The 18,085-nt window shown below is 46.8% G+C and overlaps 1 protein-coding gene across 5 annotated transcripts in view; it reads left to right on the forward strand.

Moving 5' to 3' along the window:
- Positions 1 to 18,085, forward strand: part of INPP5B (inositol polyphosphate-5-phosphatase B) — a 54,293-nt gene that overhangs the window by 1,053 nt on the left and 35,155 nt on the right. For 3 of the 5 annotated variants that reach the window (XM_045584833.1, XM_045584834.1, XM_045584832.1), the window contains exons 3-7: positions 177 to 271; positions 1,631 to 1,728; positions 1,871 to 1,900; positions 2,981 to 3,091; positions 7,893 to 8,024. In XM_045584833.1, the coding sequence (XP_045440789.1) occupies positions 177 to 271; positions 1,631 to 1,728; positions 1,871 to 1,900; positions 2,981 to 3,091; positions 7,893 to 8,024 (466 nt within the window). Of the gene's footprint in view, positions 1 to 176; positions 272 to 1,630; positions 1,729 to 1,870; positions 1,901 to 2,980; positions 3,092 to 7,791; positions 8,029 to 8,149; positions 8,271 to 18,085 lie in introns of those variants that run through there. The other 2 variants (XM_045584836.1, XM_036445500.2) reach the window with 2 other exon arrangements.

Genomic DNA, 18,085 nt, shown 5'->3' on the forward strand with positions numbered 1-18,085 from the left:
GGGATTATTATTCCCATTTCACAGATGGGGAAGGCCCAGAGAGGTGAAGCAACTTGCCCAAGGTCACACAGTGAATCTGTGTGGGCAAGGGAAAAGCAGGGAAGGTGGGGCAGGCTGGGCAGGCAGGGCAGGCTGCCCTGGCCTCCTGTTCCATTTCCCTTGACCCTGAGCAGCAGGCAGTGCAAGGCGTGCTGTGTGAGGGAGACAGCAGGCAGAGCCGCCTCCTGGGGCTCGTGCGCTACCGCCCGGAACATGGAGGCCAAGAACACGCGTAAGTGAGGGGTTCGGCTTCCCTGTCTGGGCCAAGGGGTTTTCTTCACAGTACCCTCCAGCTAGACTTCAGCCATCCCTCTGGGGCAGAGTCCGAGTCTTCTAGAATAATTATACTAATGACAGTTAACAATTTTACAATACCATATTCTAAGCTCTCCATGTGTATTAGCTCATATAATCCTCAACATTTGAAGAGGAAGCTTCTGGAGAAGAGGCAGTTGAACACACTGACCCAGATCCTGAGTCTAACGGCCTGTGTGCCGGTTCACACCCAGGCTCTGTTACTTCCAAGACACTCAGCCTTGAGCAAGGGGTTTACTCCTCCGGACCTGTTTGTCCAGGTTGAAGTGAGTCATTACATGGAAAGGGTCTAAAGCACTTTGAGCTGAAACCGGTTTGGCTCAGTGGATAGAGCACATGTGTCAAACACAAGGCCCGCGGGCCAAATCCATCCCGCCAGGCCTTGCAATGTGGCCCGCACCGAGCTGTCATCACTGCACTCCGCTGCGTTTCCATCACAATGACAGTTTATGACTGTTCAGTAAACCATTCGGCCCGCGATTTAGGCTGGATTTTAGATTTTGGCCCCTTCTCTGATTGAGTTCGACACCCCTAGGATAGAGCGTCAGCCTGCGGACTGAGAGGTCCCAGGTTCAATTCGGGTCAAGGGCATGTACCTTGGTTGCGGGCACATCCCCAGTAGGGGGTGTGCAAGAGGCAGCTGATCGATGATTCTCTCTCATCGATGTTTCTAACTCTCTATCCCTTTCTCTTCCTCTCTGTAAAAAATCAATAAAAATATATTCAAAGCCGAAGCCGGTTTGGCTCAGTGGTAGAGCGTCGGTCTGCGGACTGAAAGGTCCCGGGTTCGATTCCGGTCAAGGGCATGTACATTGGTTGTGGGCACATCCCCGGTACGGGGTGTGCAAGAGGCAGCTGGTTGATGTTTCTCTCTTGTTGATGTTTCTGGCTCTCTATCCCTCTCTCCTCCTCTCTAAAAAAATTAATTAAAAATATTAAAAAAAAAATATATATATATATATGTATATATATATATATATATTAAAAAAATAAAACTAAAACACTTGGTAGCACATAGGAACTGCTCAGCAACACCCACATATTACACACACACAGAGAGAGAGAATGCCAACCCTGTCAAAGGTCTCCTCACCAGCAAGGGAATCTCAGGGTCTCAGAGCTGGGAGGGAGGGGCCTTAGACAGTTTCTAATCCACCACCGTCACTTTACAGATGGAGAAAGAGGTTCAGGGAGGGAAAGGGGTTGCGCCGTTTTTGTCACAGGTCCCTCGGGCCGGCCGGTGGACCCTGTCCTCACCTCTGCTTCCTGCCCTTAGCCTCTTCCTGTATACGCACCGGAGGATGGCCATTACTGGGGACGATGTCTGTTTGGACCAGATAGTGCCGGTCTCGCGGGACTTCACACTGGAAGAAGGTGCACAGCGGGGATGGGTGGGATGAGTCCCTCTCCTCTGGGCTCCCAGGTCCTTACGGCCCTTGTTGGGGGTGGGGCAGTAGGAGGATGCTGAGGCAGAGGTGCTCAAGTGCTAAGGGCCTTTTCATTTCCCTCCCCACAGTGTCCTCAGATGGTGAACTCTACATTCTTGGTGAGTAGCTGGGGCAGAGGGCTCAGGGTCTGGGTGTGAAGTAAGTGTCTGGCACAGTTGAGAAGACTGGCTGACAGCCAGCCTCTCTTATCTGCCTCTGTGTGCTTCTCACTCCACTTGCTGGGGGGAGAGACTTGTCTCTTCAGCTTCGTGTAGTGTTGTTGTGGCAAGGCCCAATGACTTTTATTTTTATTTTATTATTTTAAAATATATATATTTTATTAATTTTTTTACAGAGAGGAAGAGAGAGGGATAGAGAGAAACATCGATGAGAGAGAATCATTAATCGGCTGCCTCTTGCACACTCCCTACTGGGAATGTGCCCACAACTAAGGTTCTATCCACTGAGCCAAACCGGTTTCGGCCCAATGACTTTTTAGAGCCTTGGTCCATGCCCTTTGCAGGTTGAGGATGATGTTAATTTGGAGCTGAGTGTATGGAAAGTCCCCCTACTGATCCAGCTCAGCCTTGCTAGAATTGATGTTTTTAAAAAATATATTTTTATTGATTTCAGAGAGAGGAAGGGAGAGGGAGAGAGAGAAATATCAATCATGAGAAAGAATCATTTGATTGGCTGCCTCCTGCATGCCCACAACCCGGGCTTAAGCCTTGACAGGGAATCCAACCCTGACCTCCTGGTTTATGAGTTGGCGTCAACCACTGAACATGCTGGCCGGGCAGTTTCTGAAGGGCTGAACGGACTTCAGAAGCTTGGACTGCTAGTTCTCCATTCTGGGGGTTCTAGCCTTAAGATGCACCCATCCACCAAAACCGGCTTGGCTCAATGGATAGAGCGTAAGCCTGTGGACTGAAAAGTCCCGGGTTCGATTCTGGTCAAGGGCATGTACCTTGGTTGCGGGCACATCCCCAGTAGGGGGTGTGCAAGAGGCAGCTGATCGATGATTCTCTCTCATCGATGTTTCTAACTCTCTATCCCTCTCTCTTTCTCTCTGTAAAAAATTAATAAAATATATCTTTTTTTAAAAAAGAAGAGATTAACTCTTAAAAAAAAAAAAAAAAAGGTGCACCCATCCTTAGCTCCTGGAGGTCCAGGATTCATTTCCAGCCTCCTTTGTGCAGGCTCAGATGTGACCGTCCAGCTGGACACAGCGGAGCTCAGCCTCACATTCCAGCTTCCCTTTGGTTCACACACCAGGATGTTCCTGCAGGAAGTTGCCAGGGCCTGTCCAGGTAGGTAAGACCCGGGCTCTGTCGGGCGGTTGGCTGGTTATTAATCTACCCACTACCAGCTGACTTTCCACACCCTGGACTCTCACCCCCGTTTCTGTGCCCTCTCCTGTGGGCTGTCATGTGGCCACCGTGCCTCCAGGTCCGCAGCCAACCATGGTGCTTGCTTTTCACATTTCCTGTTTCTGGACCTGAGTCTGTCCTCCTGGCTCTGGGCAGGGCTGCAGAGGGTGGGTTATGATTCTGATGCAGAAGCCTTTACTAGTTGGCTGGGTCAAAGCTTCTAGAAGCCCATCTTTTTTTTTTTTTCTTTTTTTTTTTTAACATTCTAAAATATATTTTATTGATTTTTTACAGAGCATAAGGGAGAGAGATAGAGAGTTAGAAACATCAATGAGAGGGAAACATTGATCAGCTGCCTCCTGCACACCTCCAACTGGGGATGTGCCTGCAATCAAGGTACATGCCCTTGACCGGAATTGAACTTGGGACCCTTCAGTCTGCAGGCTGACGCTCTATCCACTGAGCCAAATCAGTTTCAGCTAGAAGCCCATCTTCCCTGTTAGCCACAGCCAGAAACCCAGGGAAGTCTCACCTATGGGTCCTCCTGCCCTTGAACCCGGCTCTGTCCCCCACTACAGCTGAGAAAATGACCTAGCTTCAGCACAGCAGGAAGAGATTAATGGCCTGCAGGGCAGAATTTGCTTAGACCAGGAAATCAGCCAGGCAGGTTTGTAAAGGAGAGTTTGTATAGAGCAGAGGCTCAGCTACAGAACATGCAAATTTGAGCCACCAGGTGCTGGAGCTTAGGTGTTCACACAACACTATTATTTACTTCCTTTAAGACAGGGGTCTTCAAACTTCTCTCATTATGAGAATCACCTGGTGGAGTTGTTAAAACACAGATTCCCGGATCCCAACTATAAGAAGTGCTATCAGGAATCTGTGTTTTAACACCTCCACCAGGTGATTCTCATAATGAGAGAAGTTTGAAGACTCCTGCTTTAAGACTAACGTCTTGTCTCTGCAGGAATGGGGAATGGGCCTCCCTTTTATCATAATCTTACCATGGAGCTTGAACACCTGGGGAGGGGGGTGCCAGGAAGGAGACTAGCTTTAGATGCATAGCTGGGTGTGGAGGGGAAAAACCCCCACAATTATAGAGCCCTAAATGCCTGGCTAAGCGGTTTAAAGTTTATTCTATAAGCAAGGGGAAATGCTTCTCCAATTATTATTTTGTAGGAGGGGCAATAATAGTAATAACAGCAAAGCACATGGACTTTGAAGCTACACAGCGTCTTGCATTTGAAACCTATCTTTGCTCGTCCCTAGCTGTGTGACTTTGAACCTTGGTTTTGTCGACTTCCATATATAAAGAATATTTTCATTGTTGACTTGTGTGTTAGACACTGCTCTAAGAACTTTTCGTACATTATCTCATTTTCTTTAGTACCACCTTACAAGGTTATTATCAGTGTCTCTGTTTTACGAATGAAGAAACTGAGGTTCAGAGAGGGTCAGTGCCTTGCTGGTAAACTACAGAGCCAGGGTTAGATAGTCTCTTCCAAAATCTGAGCTCCTGAGTTTTGCTCTCATGCTTCCTAAGCTCATGCCACCCTGTACCATATACACAACCCAGAGAAGGCTTTGTGTAGGAGGTGATGTTTAAGCTGAAACTTCAAGCTTGAATGAGTTTTTCCCAGGAAGGCAACAAGGAGAGGCAGTTGGAGGGAAGAGCAGGTCATTTGGTGGAAGGAGGGTGTGGAAAGAGATAGATCAAGAGAAGCCAGGAGAGGCAGCTCATGAAGGGTCATAAATAATCAGCCCGATAGCTTGCTGGGAGCTACAGGAGTTTTAACCCTTGGAATGACAAGGCAGAATTTGCATGTTAGACAAGTTCCTCTGGCAGCTGGTGTGGAAGGGGAGAGCCTAAAGCAGGGAGAGCAATGAGAATGTGTTGCAGTTCTCAGGCATGAGAAATATGAGGCTTGCTGAAACCGGTATGGCTCAGTGGATAGAGCATTGGCCCTCGGACTGAGGGGTCCCAGGTTTGATTCCGGTGAAGGGCATGTACCTTGGTTGTGGGCACATCCCCAGTAGGGGGTGTGCAGGAGGCAGCTGATCAATGTTTCTAACTATCTATCCCTCTCTCTTCCTCTCTGAAAAAAAAAAAAAAAAAATCAATATAATATATTTAAAAAAAAAATATTGCCTAGACCGGTTTGGCTCAGTGGTAGAGCGTTGGCCTGCAGACTAAAAGGTCCCAGGTTCGATTCTGGTCAAAGGCATGTACATTGGTTGCAGGCACATCCCCGGTGGGGGGTGTGCAGGAGGCAGCTGGTCGATGTTTCTCTCTCATCGATGTTTCTAGCTCTCTATCCTTCTCCCTTCCTCTCTGTGAAAAATCAATTAAAATATATTTTAAAAAAATAAATATGAGGCTTGGATAAGGTTCTGGTAATGACTATGGGGAAGAGAGCGTAGACTGGAGAGATCATACAGATGAGAATGAAGGCACCATAGAGGCACTGAGTTTGGGTGTTCACAAATGTTCATAACTTTAGCCCCAGTGCTTAGAACAGTGGCTGGCACTTAATAAACGTGTTAAGTGGACGAACAGAGCTTGGTACCCGGCTGTGAGAATGAAGGAGAGAAGTTGGGGATGACTTCCTCTTTTAAGCTTAAGTGTCTGTCTGTCAATCCCTTTATCTGCTTTCCCTTCTGGGTTCCACATCTGGGGTCATCAACAGGGAAACTATACCGACTCGGTTTCATTGAGCAGCTGTCAGAGGGGGGCCTGCGTGAGATGGGACTCTCAGAGCTGACAGGCTCTTGGATATCCATCAGCATAATTCTTGGCATTTTACGGATAAAGAGGCTGAAGTCCAGAATAAGGTTACAGATAAAAGTCCTTTTTGCAGCACGAAAAGCCAGGGAGTGCAAGTGCCTTGGTCACTAGATGACAGAGAAAAGAATTAGCTGCCATTAATCGAGCACCTACGTGCCAGACATTCTTCTAGACATCTAGACTACAACACTTCCTCCTGTTCAGTCTTTGAGCAGACCCAAAGAGCAGATACTCTGTTATATAGATGAGTTGACTGACATGGAGAAGGTAAGTAACTTACCCAAAGTCATAGGACTCGGAACCCCAGGTTCTCATATCAAAGCCCACAGAGACCAGAGATTTCAGTTCATATCCCAGCTCTGCCACTTCCTAGTTGTAAATGTGAATAATATATTTGATTATGTGGCCTTGGCTTTATAATTTCTACAATTGAGACATGAACTTGCCTAACTAAGAGTTTTATGAGAAGAAGAAAAAAAAGAGTTTTATGAGGAGCAGATGAGGCCCGGAATAGGTTAATAGCATGCAAATCCTGAAAATAACTTAAAAGCTGTGCCTGGCAGTGCTGTCGTCATCAGGATCGGGACCAAAATCTCCTCATTTCTGTTGCCATTGGAAATTCGTTTCAGGTTGGTCAGGTTCATGAATTTCTACAAGGGAAGCAAACAGGGTAGCATAGAAAGTAACAGCAAGTGTTTGGAAGCCAGACCGATCTGAGTTTGAGTGACAGGCGGAGGAGACTCAAGAATTTCTAAGAAGGTCGGATGGCAATCTGGTTAAGGGGGAACCAGAGGACTTGTCTGGAAGGAGTATTTCATAGCAAGCACACTGCTTTTAGAGTGTGTTTATTTGGAGTGGTTTGCGAGTTGCTGATGGAGATTATGGGTAGTTAAAACATTCTACTCACTCCCTAGTACTGACATCTATTTGAGTTCCCAACTCTGCCTCTCACTCTGTGACCTCAGACTTCACCCCTCTGAGCTCAGTTGCTATTGGTTAATGGTTCCCTACCTGCTAAAGCTTGTTGTGAGGATTGAGGATACCTGTGAAGCATAGGCCTTGGCACACAAATTACCACAAGATTGGGGGAATGGCAAGGGTCTGCCTTTTGATTGCACATTTTTTTCCCCATTTTTTAAAATTAAGGTGTTATATGTGTATATATCTTACCATTGGCCCCCCCCCCCCATTCCTATACATGCCCTCACCCACCAATGTTTTGTGTATGTTGGTTATTCTTATATGCATGCATATCATCAGTTCTTCGGTTGATCTCTTATCTTCCCCACCTCTCCCTAACCTTCCCGCTGTGATTTGACAGTCTGTTTGATGCTTTACTGCCTCTGTATCTATCTTTTTGTTCATCAGTTTATAATGTTCTTTATTATCCACAAATGAGTGAGATCATGTGGTGTTTTTCTTTCATTGACTGGCTTATGTCACTTTGTATAATGTTCTCCAGTTCCATTCATGTTGCTGCAAATGGTAAGAATTCCTTCTTTATTATGGCAGCATAGTATTCAATTGGGTAGATGTACTATAGTTTTCTGATCCAGTCACCTGCTGACGGGCACCTAGGCTGTTTCCAAATCTTAGCTATTGTAAATTGTGCTGCTATGAACATAGGGGGGCATATATCCTTTCTGATTAGTGTTTCCAGTTTCTTAGGATATATCCCTAGGAATGGAATTACTGGGTCAAATGGGAGTTCCATTTTCAGTTTTTTGAGGAAACTCCATACTGTTCTCCACAGTGACTGCACCGGTCTCACCAGCAGTGGTTGCACAGTTATTACTGCATTTGAATTTAGGACCCACTTTGTGCGTGAAGGAAAACAGGGAAACGCAGGCTTGGAGACTCTTCGAAGAGCTTGAGCGATTGGCTCAGGGTCATGCAGAGGGGAAGCCTGCCCTATCAAGCCCGTGGCTCAGTATTTCCTCCTTCTTCCTGCCTCAGGCTTGGACCCTGCGACCCGGGATCCTGAGTTCCAGTGGCTGTCTCGACACAGGTGCACGGAGACGGAACCCTCGCCGCTCGGCTGGAACTCGGCCCCAGGCACCTGGCCCGGGTGCGCCAGAATTGGCGGAGGCAGGTATCCATCCGGGAAGGGGCGGTGGCGATTGGAGGAGGCCTGGCTGCAAGGGCGGGCTCTATTTTCGGTAGGGGGCGTGGTTATGGAGATGACCGGCTTCCTATTGGCGGAGGCGGCATGCAGGGGCGGACCCCCCGGGGCAGCCCAGGCGGGGCGGGGCGGGCGGGCGGCGAGATGAAGAGCTTGAGGAAGCTGCAGGGAGATGTCCGCCGCCGCGGGTGCTCGGGACCGCGACTCTTCAGGTTCGGCGGGCAGGCGGGCGGCGGGCAGCCGGCGGGGCTCTGGGCCGGGAGCGGCGGCGGGGCCGGCCCGCAGGTGGGCAGGACCTGCGGCTTGGCGGGTGGAGGCACACGCCGCCGTCAAGACCGAGGTTCTAAGCCCCGCGGAGGTGGGGACGCTGGGGCTGAAGTTCTGAGAGGGGATGTTAATGATTATTATTTTTTAAAATATTTTATTGATTTTTACAGAGAGGAGGGGGGAAGGGATAGAGAGTTAGAAACATCGATGAGAGAGACACATCGACCAGCTGCCTCCTGCACACCCCCCACCGGGAATGTGCCCGCAACCAAGGCACATGCCCTTGACCGGAATCGAACCCGGGACCTTCCAGTCCGCAGGCAGACTCTCTATGCACTGAGCCAAACCGGTTCGGCGGATGTTAATTATTTTTATTCGGGCGTGGCGTGGGCAGGCGGATGGCTGTGGGATATATTCTGGAACCCCGAGGCTGGGGTTGTGTAGTAAAACTCTGTTTCTGACTCGCTGTGTGATCTGGGGCCAGTCGCTGCCCCTCTCTGTGCTTGAGGACATCCTCCCCTTCAGCCAGTTCCGTTCTGACTTTCCGAGATTGGCTTGTGCCGGGGAGCAGACGACCCGACGGAACCTCCCTTTGGGTGAGGGATGGTGTGCATACTGGGGCCCTCTGGCTCCCTGGTCGGTCCCCAGCCCCGTTATGGTTTGGGCTGTGCGCAGAGCCAGAGTCCAAGAGAGCCCAGTCCACCCTGGGAAAGGAGACCCGGATGAGGTTCCAGGGGAAAGGGACTAGATTTTTTTCCCCACCCAACCCTTGTGCAGCACAAAAGGCCAATTGTTGAGCTGAAGGTTGGTTGCCTTTTGGAGAGCACGCAGCCCGCGGCTGCAATGTGGGTCAGTCTGTGCTTAGGGAGGACCTGCGCACCTGTATTTTCTGTCCAGCTCCTACGTGTTTCTGCAAGGGCGCCTGGTGGTTTGTTTTTTTTTTCTTCTTTGTCCTGGGCATGCCCATGTGGCTCCTGTTACGTTCCAGCTTTGGCATGACCACTTTTCTCAGCCATTTGCTGGAGATAAAGAGTCTCAAGTAGCTGTGTCAAGTGTGGGCCAGCACTTCACTGTGACTCTCACAAGGCTGGAAACTGTGACCGGCAGGGGGGAGGGGGCTAGCATGTTGCATAATTTAGAAAATGAGAGGAAACGAGGCAGGCAGAGGACTTCCGCAGTGCTTATGCTTTTCCTTCATTGCAGCCACCACAAGACGTGGTCAAAGCATCTGATGGTGCTGATAGCTGGCATCGTTCATGGGGTGAGCCCTGATAACGTGTGCTGATCTTGAGACAGGCTATTGCTTCAGTTTCCATGACATTCTGGGCTATGGCTCTGGGACCCCTTAAGATGAAGAACATACCCCATTCGTAGCTCCTCGAGAGAGGCTGCCAGAATCCAGCCTGTGGAAAACAGGCCCAATGGCAACAGGAAGAGGTGGGTTCTGTCTTCTTGGCACACCAGAACCAGGCTGTGGGAGTGTCTCACTCCCTAAGTAGAGAGAGAGAGGTCTTCTGTGAGAAGTCAGCACAGCTCTGAAGCCAGTTATCTGTGCTGGGTGATAAAGGATGCAGGGATGTCAGCATCTTTTCATTCCTTAAAACAAAACAAAACAAACAAACAAACAAAAAAAAAAAAACACACCCAGAAACTAGTCATACACCGGGGAGGAATTTTTGTCAAGGTTTTGGTTTTACTTTTGGTTTGAAATTATTAGTTCCCATCATAATACCTACAGGGAAGGGATTTATTTTAGTAATTTCTAGTTGCTCATGTTAAAATTGGGAAGTAATAGTACCAAACACCAGCTCTGTTTGAGTCAACTGTGCTTCCAGACTTGTTCTGACCTCGGAGGAGAGTCACACCTACAACAGGTGGAAGGAACCCTTTGGACCCCAGCCTGGATGGCCCCAAGGGAAACAGAGGATTTGGTACTTCCTATATGCATTTGCTCAAAATATGGACTTCCCAATAGCCTGGGGAACCAGCTCAAGGCTGCTTAAAAATGCTCTTTGGGCCGAAACCAGTTTGGCTCAGTGGTAGAGCGTCAGTCTGCGGACTGAAAGGTCCCGGGTTCGATTCCGGTCAAGGGCATGTACCTTGGCTGCGGGCACATCCCCGGTGGGGGGTGTGCAGGAGGCAGCTGATCGATGACTCTCTCTCATCGATGTTTTTAACTCTATCTCTCTCCCTTCCTCTCTGTATAAAATCAATAAAAAATATATTTTTAAAAAATATATATATATTATTGATTTTTTACAGAGAGGAAGGGAGAGAGAGATAGAGAGCTAGAAATGTCGATTAGAGAGAAACATCGACCAGCTGCCTCCTGCACACCCCCCACCGGGGATGTGCCCGCAACCAAGGTACATGCCCTTGACCGGAATCGAACCCGGGACCTTTCAGTCCCCAAGCCGACGCTTTATCCATTGAGCCAAACCGGTCCCGGCCAATAAAATATATATTTTTTTAAAATGCTCTTTGGCCCGGCTGGTGTGACTCAAGAGGTTGAACCAGGAGATCATGGTTCAATTCCAATTAGGGCACATGCCTGGGTTGTGGGCTCAATCCCCAGTAGGGGGCATTCAGGAGGTAGTTGATCAACGATTCTCTCTCGTCATTGATGTTTATGTCTCTCTCCCTCTTCCTCTCTGAAATTAAAAAAAAATCTTTTAATGCTATTTGTCATGCACATGAGGAGAAACAGGGCTCTCCTGAGGAGATGACAGTCTGACAGAGAGGTGGTCTTTGCAGGGGTCTTCAAACTTCTCTCATTATGAGAATCACCTGGTGGAGTTGTTAAAACACAGATTCCCGGATCCCAACTATAAGAAGTGCTATCAGGAATCTGTGTTTTAACACCTCCACCAGGTGATTCTCATAATGAGAGAAGTTTGAAGACCCCTGTTAGGGTGAGCCAAGAGTGAGAGCACCTGAGAGGTGAATCTGATCTTTACTCTTCACCTTTGCCTTGCCAGAGAAAGGAAAGATCTCACTGCTGCTGCTCTCCCAGATGTCTCTTCCTTTTTTGATTGGTCTCTGCTTGAATCCAGGTGGAAGGGACTGTGGTAGGAAAATGAAATGCAGCTAGTTTTAGATTGGAGTCCATGTCTTCAAATTCAGGAGACATGCCTCCTTATGGCTGTCTAGCGAATGAAGGTGCTCTCATCCAGAGGTCCTCTTGGGGAAATAACTTAGGACATCCACGTCATTTTGTAAAATATTCACCTGCACTTTATCCTGGACTCAGCGAAGACCTGTGTTCTGGAGGATTCTGAGCTACGCACCGGAAAGGAAACAGCTACTCAGAAGTCCCACTGGGGCAATTCTGGGCCAATTTATCAAAATGGTAATAGCAAATTTCAGCCTTTTGAAGTGGCTCCCTCCCCCTCCCCCCTCCCCCCCAGTGGTTGATTCAAAGTGAGGCAGCTTTGTAGTAAATTCTAATTCTCACATTTAGAGTGAGATGTGCCATGAGTATTTTTTCCCCTGGACCCAGGAAACAAAGCTTACAGTCAGCCAGGCCTGAGAAAGGAAATGGATGCTATTTATATCTCAGGGTAGCATAAAGGGTAACCCAGATCGTCAGGGTAGAAGCCAGAGCGAATGTTGGAAAATAGGTCCTGGGTGTGTGTGTCTGTCTGTCTCTCAATAAGTAAAGTCTGTGTGACCAACGTCCTTTTACCCTGGGGAAAATGAATTAATTTCCCTAGATGTTTATCCCACAGCGGGAACACGGCCTGTCCTCTCCACCTTTGGGGCAAGCACTGCAGGCAGCTAAGCAAATTAATTTGAATCACTTTGTTTCTTTAAACAACACAAATAAAACGGTGTTCACTTTTCTTCGTCCTTTTGTTGTTCCCTTCTCCATTTTCCCCTTTGTCCCGTTTAACCTTGTTTGTTTCTAGAACTGGAGAACCCCTTGAAGACTTCCTTCAGAAAACAGTTTGTTTTGGAATTCTACAGTAGAAGTCTAGAGCAAAGTGAAGTGACCCACAAATGTTTATTTAGAAGTGGAGCTTTGCAAAGAAAAAACCCTCAGGGACGAAGGTTCAGGAAGAGGGAGGCATCAATATTTATTAGAGGGAAGCCACTGTGCAACAGATAGGCTGGCTGACTTGCATGCTTTCTTTGCTGCTTGAGATAGACTGTAACCGATTCATAGGCTTTCCCAGGGATGCCTATGTGAACTGAAGCTAGCAAGTATAATATGAATGATGAGAAGTTGAAAGTATATGGCTAGCAGAGACGGGTTTGGCTCAGTGGATAGAGCGCCAGCCTGCGGACTGAAAGGTCCCAGGTTCAATTCTGGTCAAGGGCATCTATTATACCTTGGTTGCAGGCACATTCCCAGTAGGGGGTGTGCAAGAGGCAGCTAGTCGATGATTCTCTCTCATCAGTGTTTCTAACTCTCCCTCTCTTTTCCTCTCTGTAAAAAAAATCAATAAAAAAATATATATTTTAAAAAGGCTCTGGGCCAGGTTTCTGGTTTAAAAAAAGAAAGAAAAGAAAAGAAAGTATATGGCTAAGGGGCCTGTATATTTTTATTTTCTTTAATGCACTTTGGTACAACATAAGTCATGTTTCTTGACTTTTCTTTCTTTCATCTGTAAAATGGGAGTGAATGTTTTTGTCTCCTAGAAGGCCACACATGGCTTAAGGAATGCTAAATTTTTTAGGGGGGCTTTGTTTGAGAAACACATTTAGGAATTCAGATTCTCACCACCAAGAGCTTAGAAACTGGCTGCCCCTTCGGAGCCTTTCCTGGGCTGGTTTTGTTGTTGTTTTTCCTGGGGGAGAAGGAGGTGGAAGGGAAGGGAAATGGAGAGGGAAGGGAAAGGTTCAGGGTGTGTGTGCTCCCTGGAGGGAGGGTGCCCAGGCTGTTTTCTTCCAAATAACTACCCTCACTTTCTTCTCTACTCCTTCCTTCCCTCTAGTTTCTTTTCTGTTAATGCATCGCTAAAGACTTTGGTCATCTTTGACTCTTCCCTCCCCTCTAGGTCTAACTAGAGGCCTGATGCACGAAATTCCTGCAAGAGTAGGCCTGCCTTTCCCGGCTGCCAGAACTGGCTTCTCTCTGGCATCTGGGACCTGGGTTTCCCTCACAGCCCCAGCTTCATCCGGAAGGACGTCTGGTCTATTAGCATATTATGCTTTTATTATTATAGATAACCAAATTCTGTTCATCCTTTTTCTACAATTTTAAAATCTTTTGAAGATTAAAAAAATAATTTAATCCCCATTAATACATGTTGTTATCATCCTCTTACCGGAACTAGTACAGCGATGAGCCTTCCTACCTTAAGTCTCTTTCTCCCTTAGGGATCCCTTCAGAACATAAGTTCCATCATGCCTTACTTACATGTTTTGTATGTGACCTTGAACATTGCATCATCTCCTGCTGTCCACAGAGTAAAATTCAGATTCTTCAGCCTGGAGTTCAGGTCCTGCCCAGCCTGGCTGAGGCAGGCTCTCTAGTCTTATCTGCCCCAACTCTCACCTTCATTTCCCCTGACTTCACACTTGACTGCTCATTGTTTCTAGACAAACCCTGTGCTTTTTCACCTCTTTATTGACTGCTTGTTCATTTACATTTTTACAAGTGTGAACTTGTTGCCCTTAGCATTTTGCACCCCCTCTCCTCCCCACATGCCAGCCTAAGGCCTTATGTCTAACTAGAGGCCCGATGCACGAAGTTCCTGCAAGAGTAGGCCTGCCACCCCCTCTCCTCCCCACACGCCAGCCTGTATATCCCAAGTGCTCAAAAATGTCTGCCTTCTTTGTTTAAACCTTAGAGACCTAGACAGTTCATGGCTTGAAGTGCTTTCCGCCTACATAGACTCCTGCCCGTTCCTCTTTGAGCATGCTTGGTGCTTCTCTCCCCTCTTCCTGGTTTGCTCCTGCCCACTTCTCTTTCAGCTTTATCACCAGACCACAGGCAGTTCTCAGAAAGCTCCATTGAAGGGAGAGTGTGAAGGAAAAAGTCAAGTCATCTCTCCAATAGCCCACCACCACCACAGCCCATTGCTGTGAAGTCATTGCACCACCTTCCTCCTTTGAAAGCTAAACTGGCCACGTTTAGTCCTTGGGAACCTAAGTTGGTTTTGCACAGGCTACACACTGGAGTTTGAGTCCAGAGCTCACAGGTTGGCAGGGCACAGGATGTGTTTTTAGAGATGTCTCTCCTCACTTTAAATGCCAAATTCTATGATACTTCTTTTTTTAAGCAACAAGAGAATGGGAAATGTTAAGAGACTGAAAAGAAAGAAAAATACCTAAAAACATGGTTATTTGACTTTTAAGAAAGTAAAATAACTATTAAGGATGGTGCCCAGGCTGGAATTGGAAAACTTGATTCTTTTCACTCTTTTTAATTCTGGGTGCCTGTGTATGGGCTTTTCTCATGAATTCCTTGCCTATGTACTAAGCTCCCCTTTGCTAAAAGAACAAAATCCAAACTGTACATGGTATTCAAAGTCCTACAGATTGGCCCTAATATATATAAAGAAAAGTTTATTACTAATAAATAAAAAAGTAAAATTTATTACAAAATTAATTACTGTTATGACTTATTAAATAGATATGATTTATTTTTTATTGAGTTCAGAGAAAGGAAAGGAGAGGGAGAGAGATATAGAAGCATCAATGATGAAAGAGAATCATTGAGTGGCTGCCTCCTGCACAATCTGAGCCTGCAAACCTTTCATATGTCCTGACCAGCAATCAAACTGTGACCTGGTTCATATGACACTCAACCACTGAGCCACACTGGCTGGGCAAATGGCTACCATTTATTAAGCACTCACTATGGGTGTGTGCTTTACACTGTGCCACAGAAGTTCTGTAGGAGCATGTCATCCATTTTTCAGATGAAGAGATTGAGGCTCAGAGAGGGTAGGCAGGTAACATGCCTAAAAGCACTCACTGGTCAGTGACAGGGTTGAAGATGGAAGTCAGGTCATCTGTTTGAATCTAATGCTTGAGCCCTAAGCCTGCATTCTCCTTTTGTATCCCCAAATGCTTCTCAAACAAAACTTTTCTACTTACTTGTATTACTTCTGACCAAGGATGGGGTCGAGCCTGCAACCAAGGTATGAGCCCTTGACCAGAATCGACCCGGAACTATTCAGTCTGTGGGCCGATGCTCTATCCACTGAGCAAAACTGGCCAGGGCTGGACTTCATGCTTTTCTGATAGTTAATTTAGTTTATTGGTTAAGAGCACAGACTCTTGATCCAGATTCTTTGGGGTTGAATACTGGCAATGTGATCTGTTGATTATGTTTTCTTGGCAAGTTACTTAACCTCTCTGTGTTTATCTCTTGGTCTGTAAAGTGTAGATAATAGTGGTTGTGAAGATTAAATAGACATAAAGTGATTAAAGCCATACCTGCCATGTAGAAAGCCTCAGTGTTTGCTATTAATATTATCCATGACAATATTACTGTCACTGTCAAAATGAATTCAGCCTGACTTGGGTTCTGGGTAGTTGGACTGGATCTGTTTACCTCCCCGTGAATTGAATGCATGTGTCTCTTGCTGGTATGTGTTGCTCTATCGTAAACTAAGTGAGCCCATGGGACCACTCCTGGTGGTATGTCATCGCCTCTGATAAGCATCAGACCAACTCCTGCCAGTGTGAATTGTATTTTGCAAGTTCTTCTAGTGTGCTGGAATTGGAATGCAAAGGCCAGTGGCTGAGAAGGTAGGAAGGACACCTCCTCCTAGACCTGTCTGGTAGAAACTCCTGAAGGGTAGGAGGAGGTCTCTACTCAGCAATGAGAGCCACACCTACACATGTGGAGACCAGGGTTGCCCGGGTTCTTGTCCCAGCATCACGAAGGGGTTCAGCAATCTGGAGAAAGCATTGAGGGTCAGAGGAGCTTCAGCTAAAGAAGTTAAAGATTCTTGTTGTCATGTATTGTGGTTTCACCTGGTGCTCACACCTGCTGCCAGTGCTGGCCCCACTTGCACCCACTGCCAGTACCAGAGCCACTGCTTGCACCCACTGATGGCGCCCAGTGCTGGCCTCAATCACTCAGCACTGTTGATGGGTGCATGTGGTGGCTGCTGGCCCCATTCGCCCCTCATGGATTCTCCACCTTCCCCTGCTCCTGATGGGCAATCAGGGCAGCAGCCACCACTTGCACCCACAAAAAAAAAAAAAAAAAAAAAAAAAAAAAGATTCTTGTTGTCTCAGGACCTCATGCTTTTTATTTTTTTTTATTTTTTTATTTTTTTAAATATATTTTATTGATTTTGTACAGAGAGGAAGGGAGAGAGATAGAGAGTTAGAAACATCGATGAGAGAGAGTCATCGATCAGCTGCCTATTGCACACCCCCTACTGGGGATATGCCCGCAGACAAGGTACATGCCCTTGACCGGAATCGAACCTGGGACCCTTCAGTCCCCAAGCCGACGCTCTATCCATTGAGCCAAACTGGTCTTGGCAGGACCTCATGCTTTTTATTAACACAATTTGTCCTAAGGCAAGGTGGAGATAATACACTTCAAAGGGTAGGATTTCAAAGGGTAGGGTTTAGCATTGTCAGATTGGGGAATACCTACAGCTGTTCCGGTGTTTGGCCTACAGGAGGCAATAAATTGTATAATAGAATAAGATGCCCTGAGCTGTCTGATTATCCTATTCAGGTTTGGGGGAGATGCTTTTTAGTCACTCCAACAGATGATCACATATGTGGCTTAGGCCTTGTTGAGCCCCCAAGCTTCGTCAACCTTTTGATGAAACTCTTGTAATTATGACATGCTGGAACTGGCTTCCGGCACCAGGTGGTTCTTCTGCTTCATTATCCAAACAGACTCAACCCTTCTATTTATGTACTTACCCCCAAGAGATTATAGTTTCATTGAAGATGTGCTCATGTTTGCAAAAGGGGATGCTGTGGAGTTGAGCACATCTGGGTTTCAGTGTCAGTTGTGCCATTTACTGGTTTGGCTCTGTGTACTGGGGCATGTCTGCTACCTGCTCTGGGCCTCAGTAACCTCATTTGTAGAAATGAGGCCAGCAATCAGAAATAAGACACGAAATAACACGACAGCTAGCTTTTAGAAGGTACTCAATAAACAATAAATGGTTGTCATTGTAATCAAAGCAGTCGGGGATTCCAGAGGGAAAGAACTAACAGTACCTGAATACCTACTATGTGCCAGGCATTATGCTAGGCAGGCTCTTGACCCCTTTAAATTTCACTTGTTTATTCCTTTTGTCTCTGTAAGTTGAGTGGTGTTATCTTCATTTTATAAATGAGGAAACAAATTCAGTAATTTGCTTGAGGTTTCATATGAGGTAGTGGATGGAGCCAGTAAGATAGCCAGGTCTATTGTATATCAAAGCCCAAGCCTTTTTCTAAAACATTCTAATTTCTTTGAACAAGTTATAACTTTTTCAAACAAGTTATAAAGATAAAAAGGGCTTCAGGACTAGAGTGGTAGAGAGTGCTTTGTGAAGGAGCATGTTGAAGTTGAGGCTGACTTTGAAGGAGAGGTGGCCATAATGGAAGAGAGACCTCCTAGGGAGGCAGGAGTAAGGGTGGCATACATGGGGAGTCAGTCTGTTTTTGCTTTTTTAAAAAAAAAAACAACAACACACCAGTTTTGCTGAAACCGGTTTGGCTCAATGGATAGAGCGTTGGCCTGCGGACTCAAGGGTCCCAGGTTCGATTCTAGTCAAGGGCACATCGCCATGGGGCGTATGCAGGAGGCAGCTGGTTGATGTTTCTCTCTCATCAATATTTCTAG

The sequence above is a fragment of the Pipistrellus kuhlii genome, unplaced genomic scaffold (genome assembly GCF_014108245.1).
Source record: "Pipistrellus kuhlii isolate mPipKuh1 unplaced genomic scaffold, mPipKuh1.p scaffold_m20_p_2, whole genome shotgun sequence".
Lineage (NCBI taxonomy): Eukaryota > Metazoa > Chordata > Mammalia > Chiroptera > Vespertilionidae > Pipistrellus > Pipistrellus kuhlii.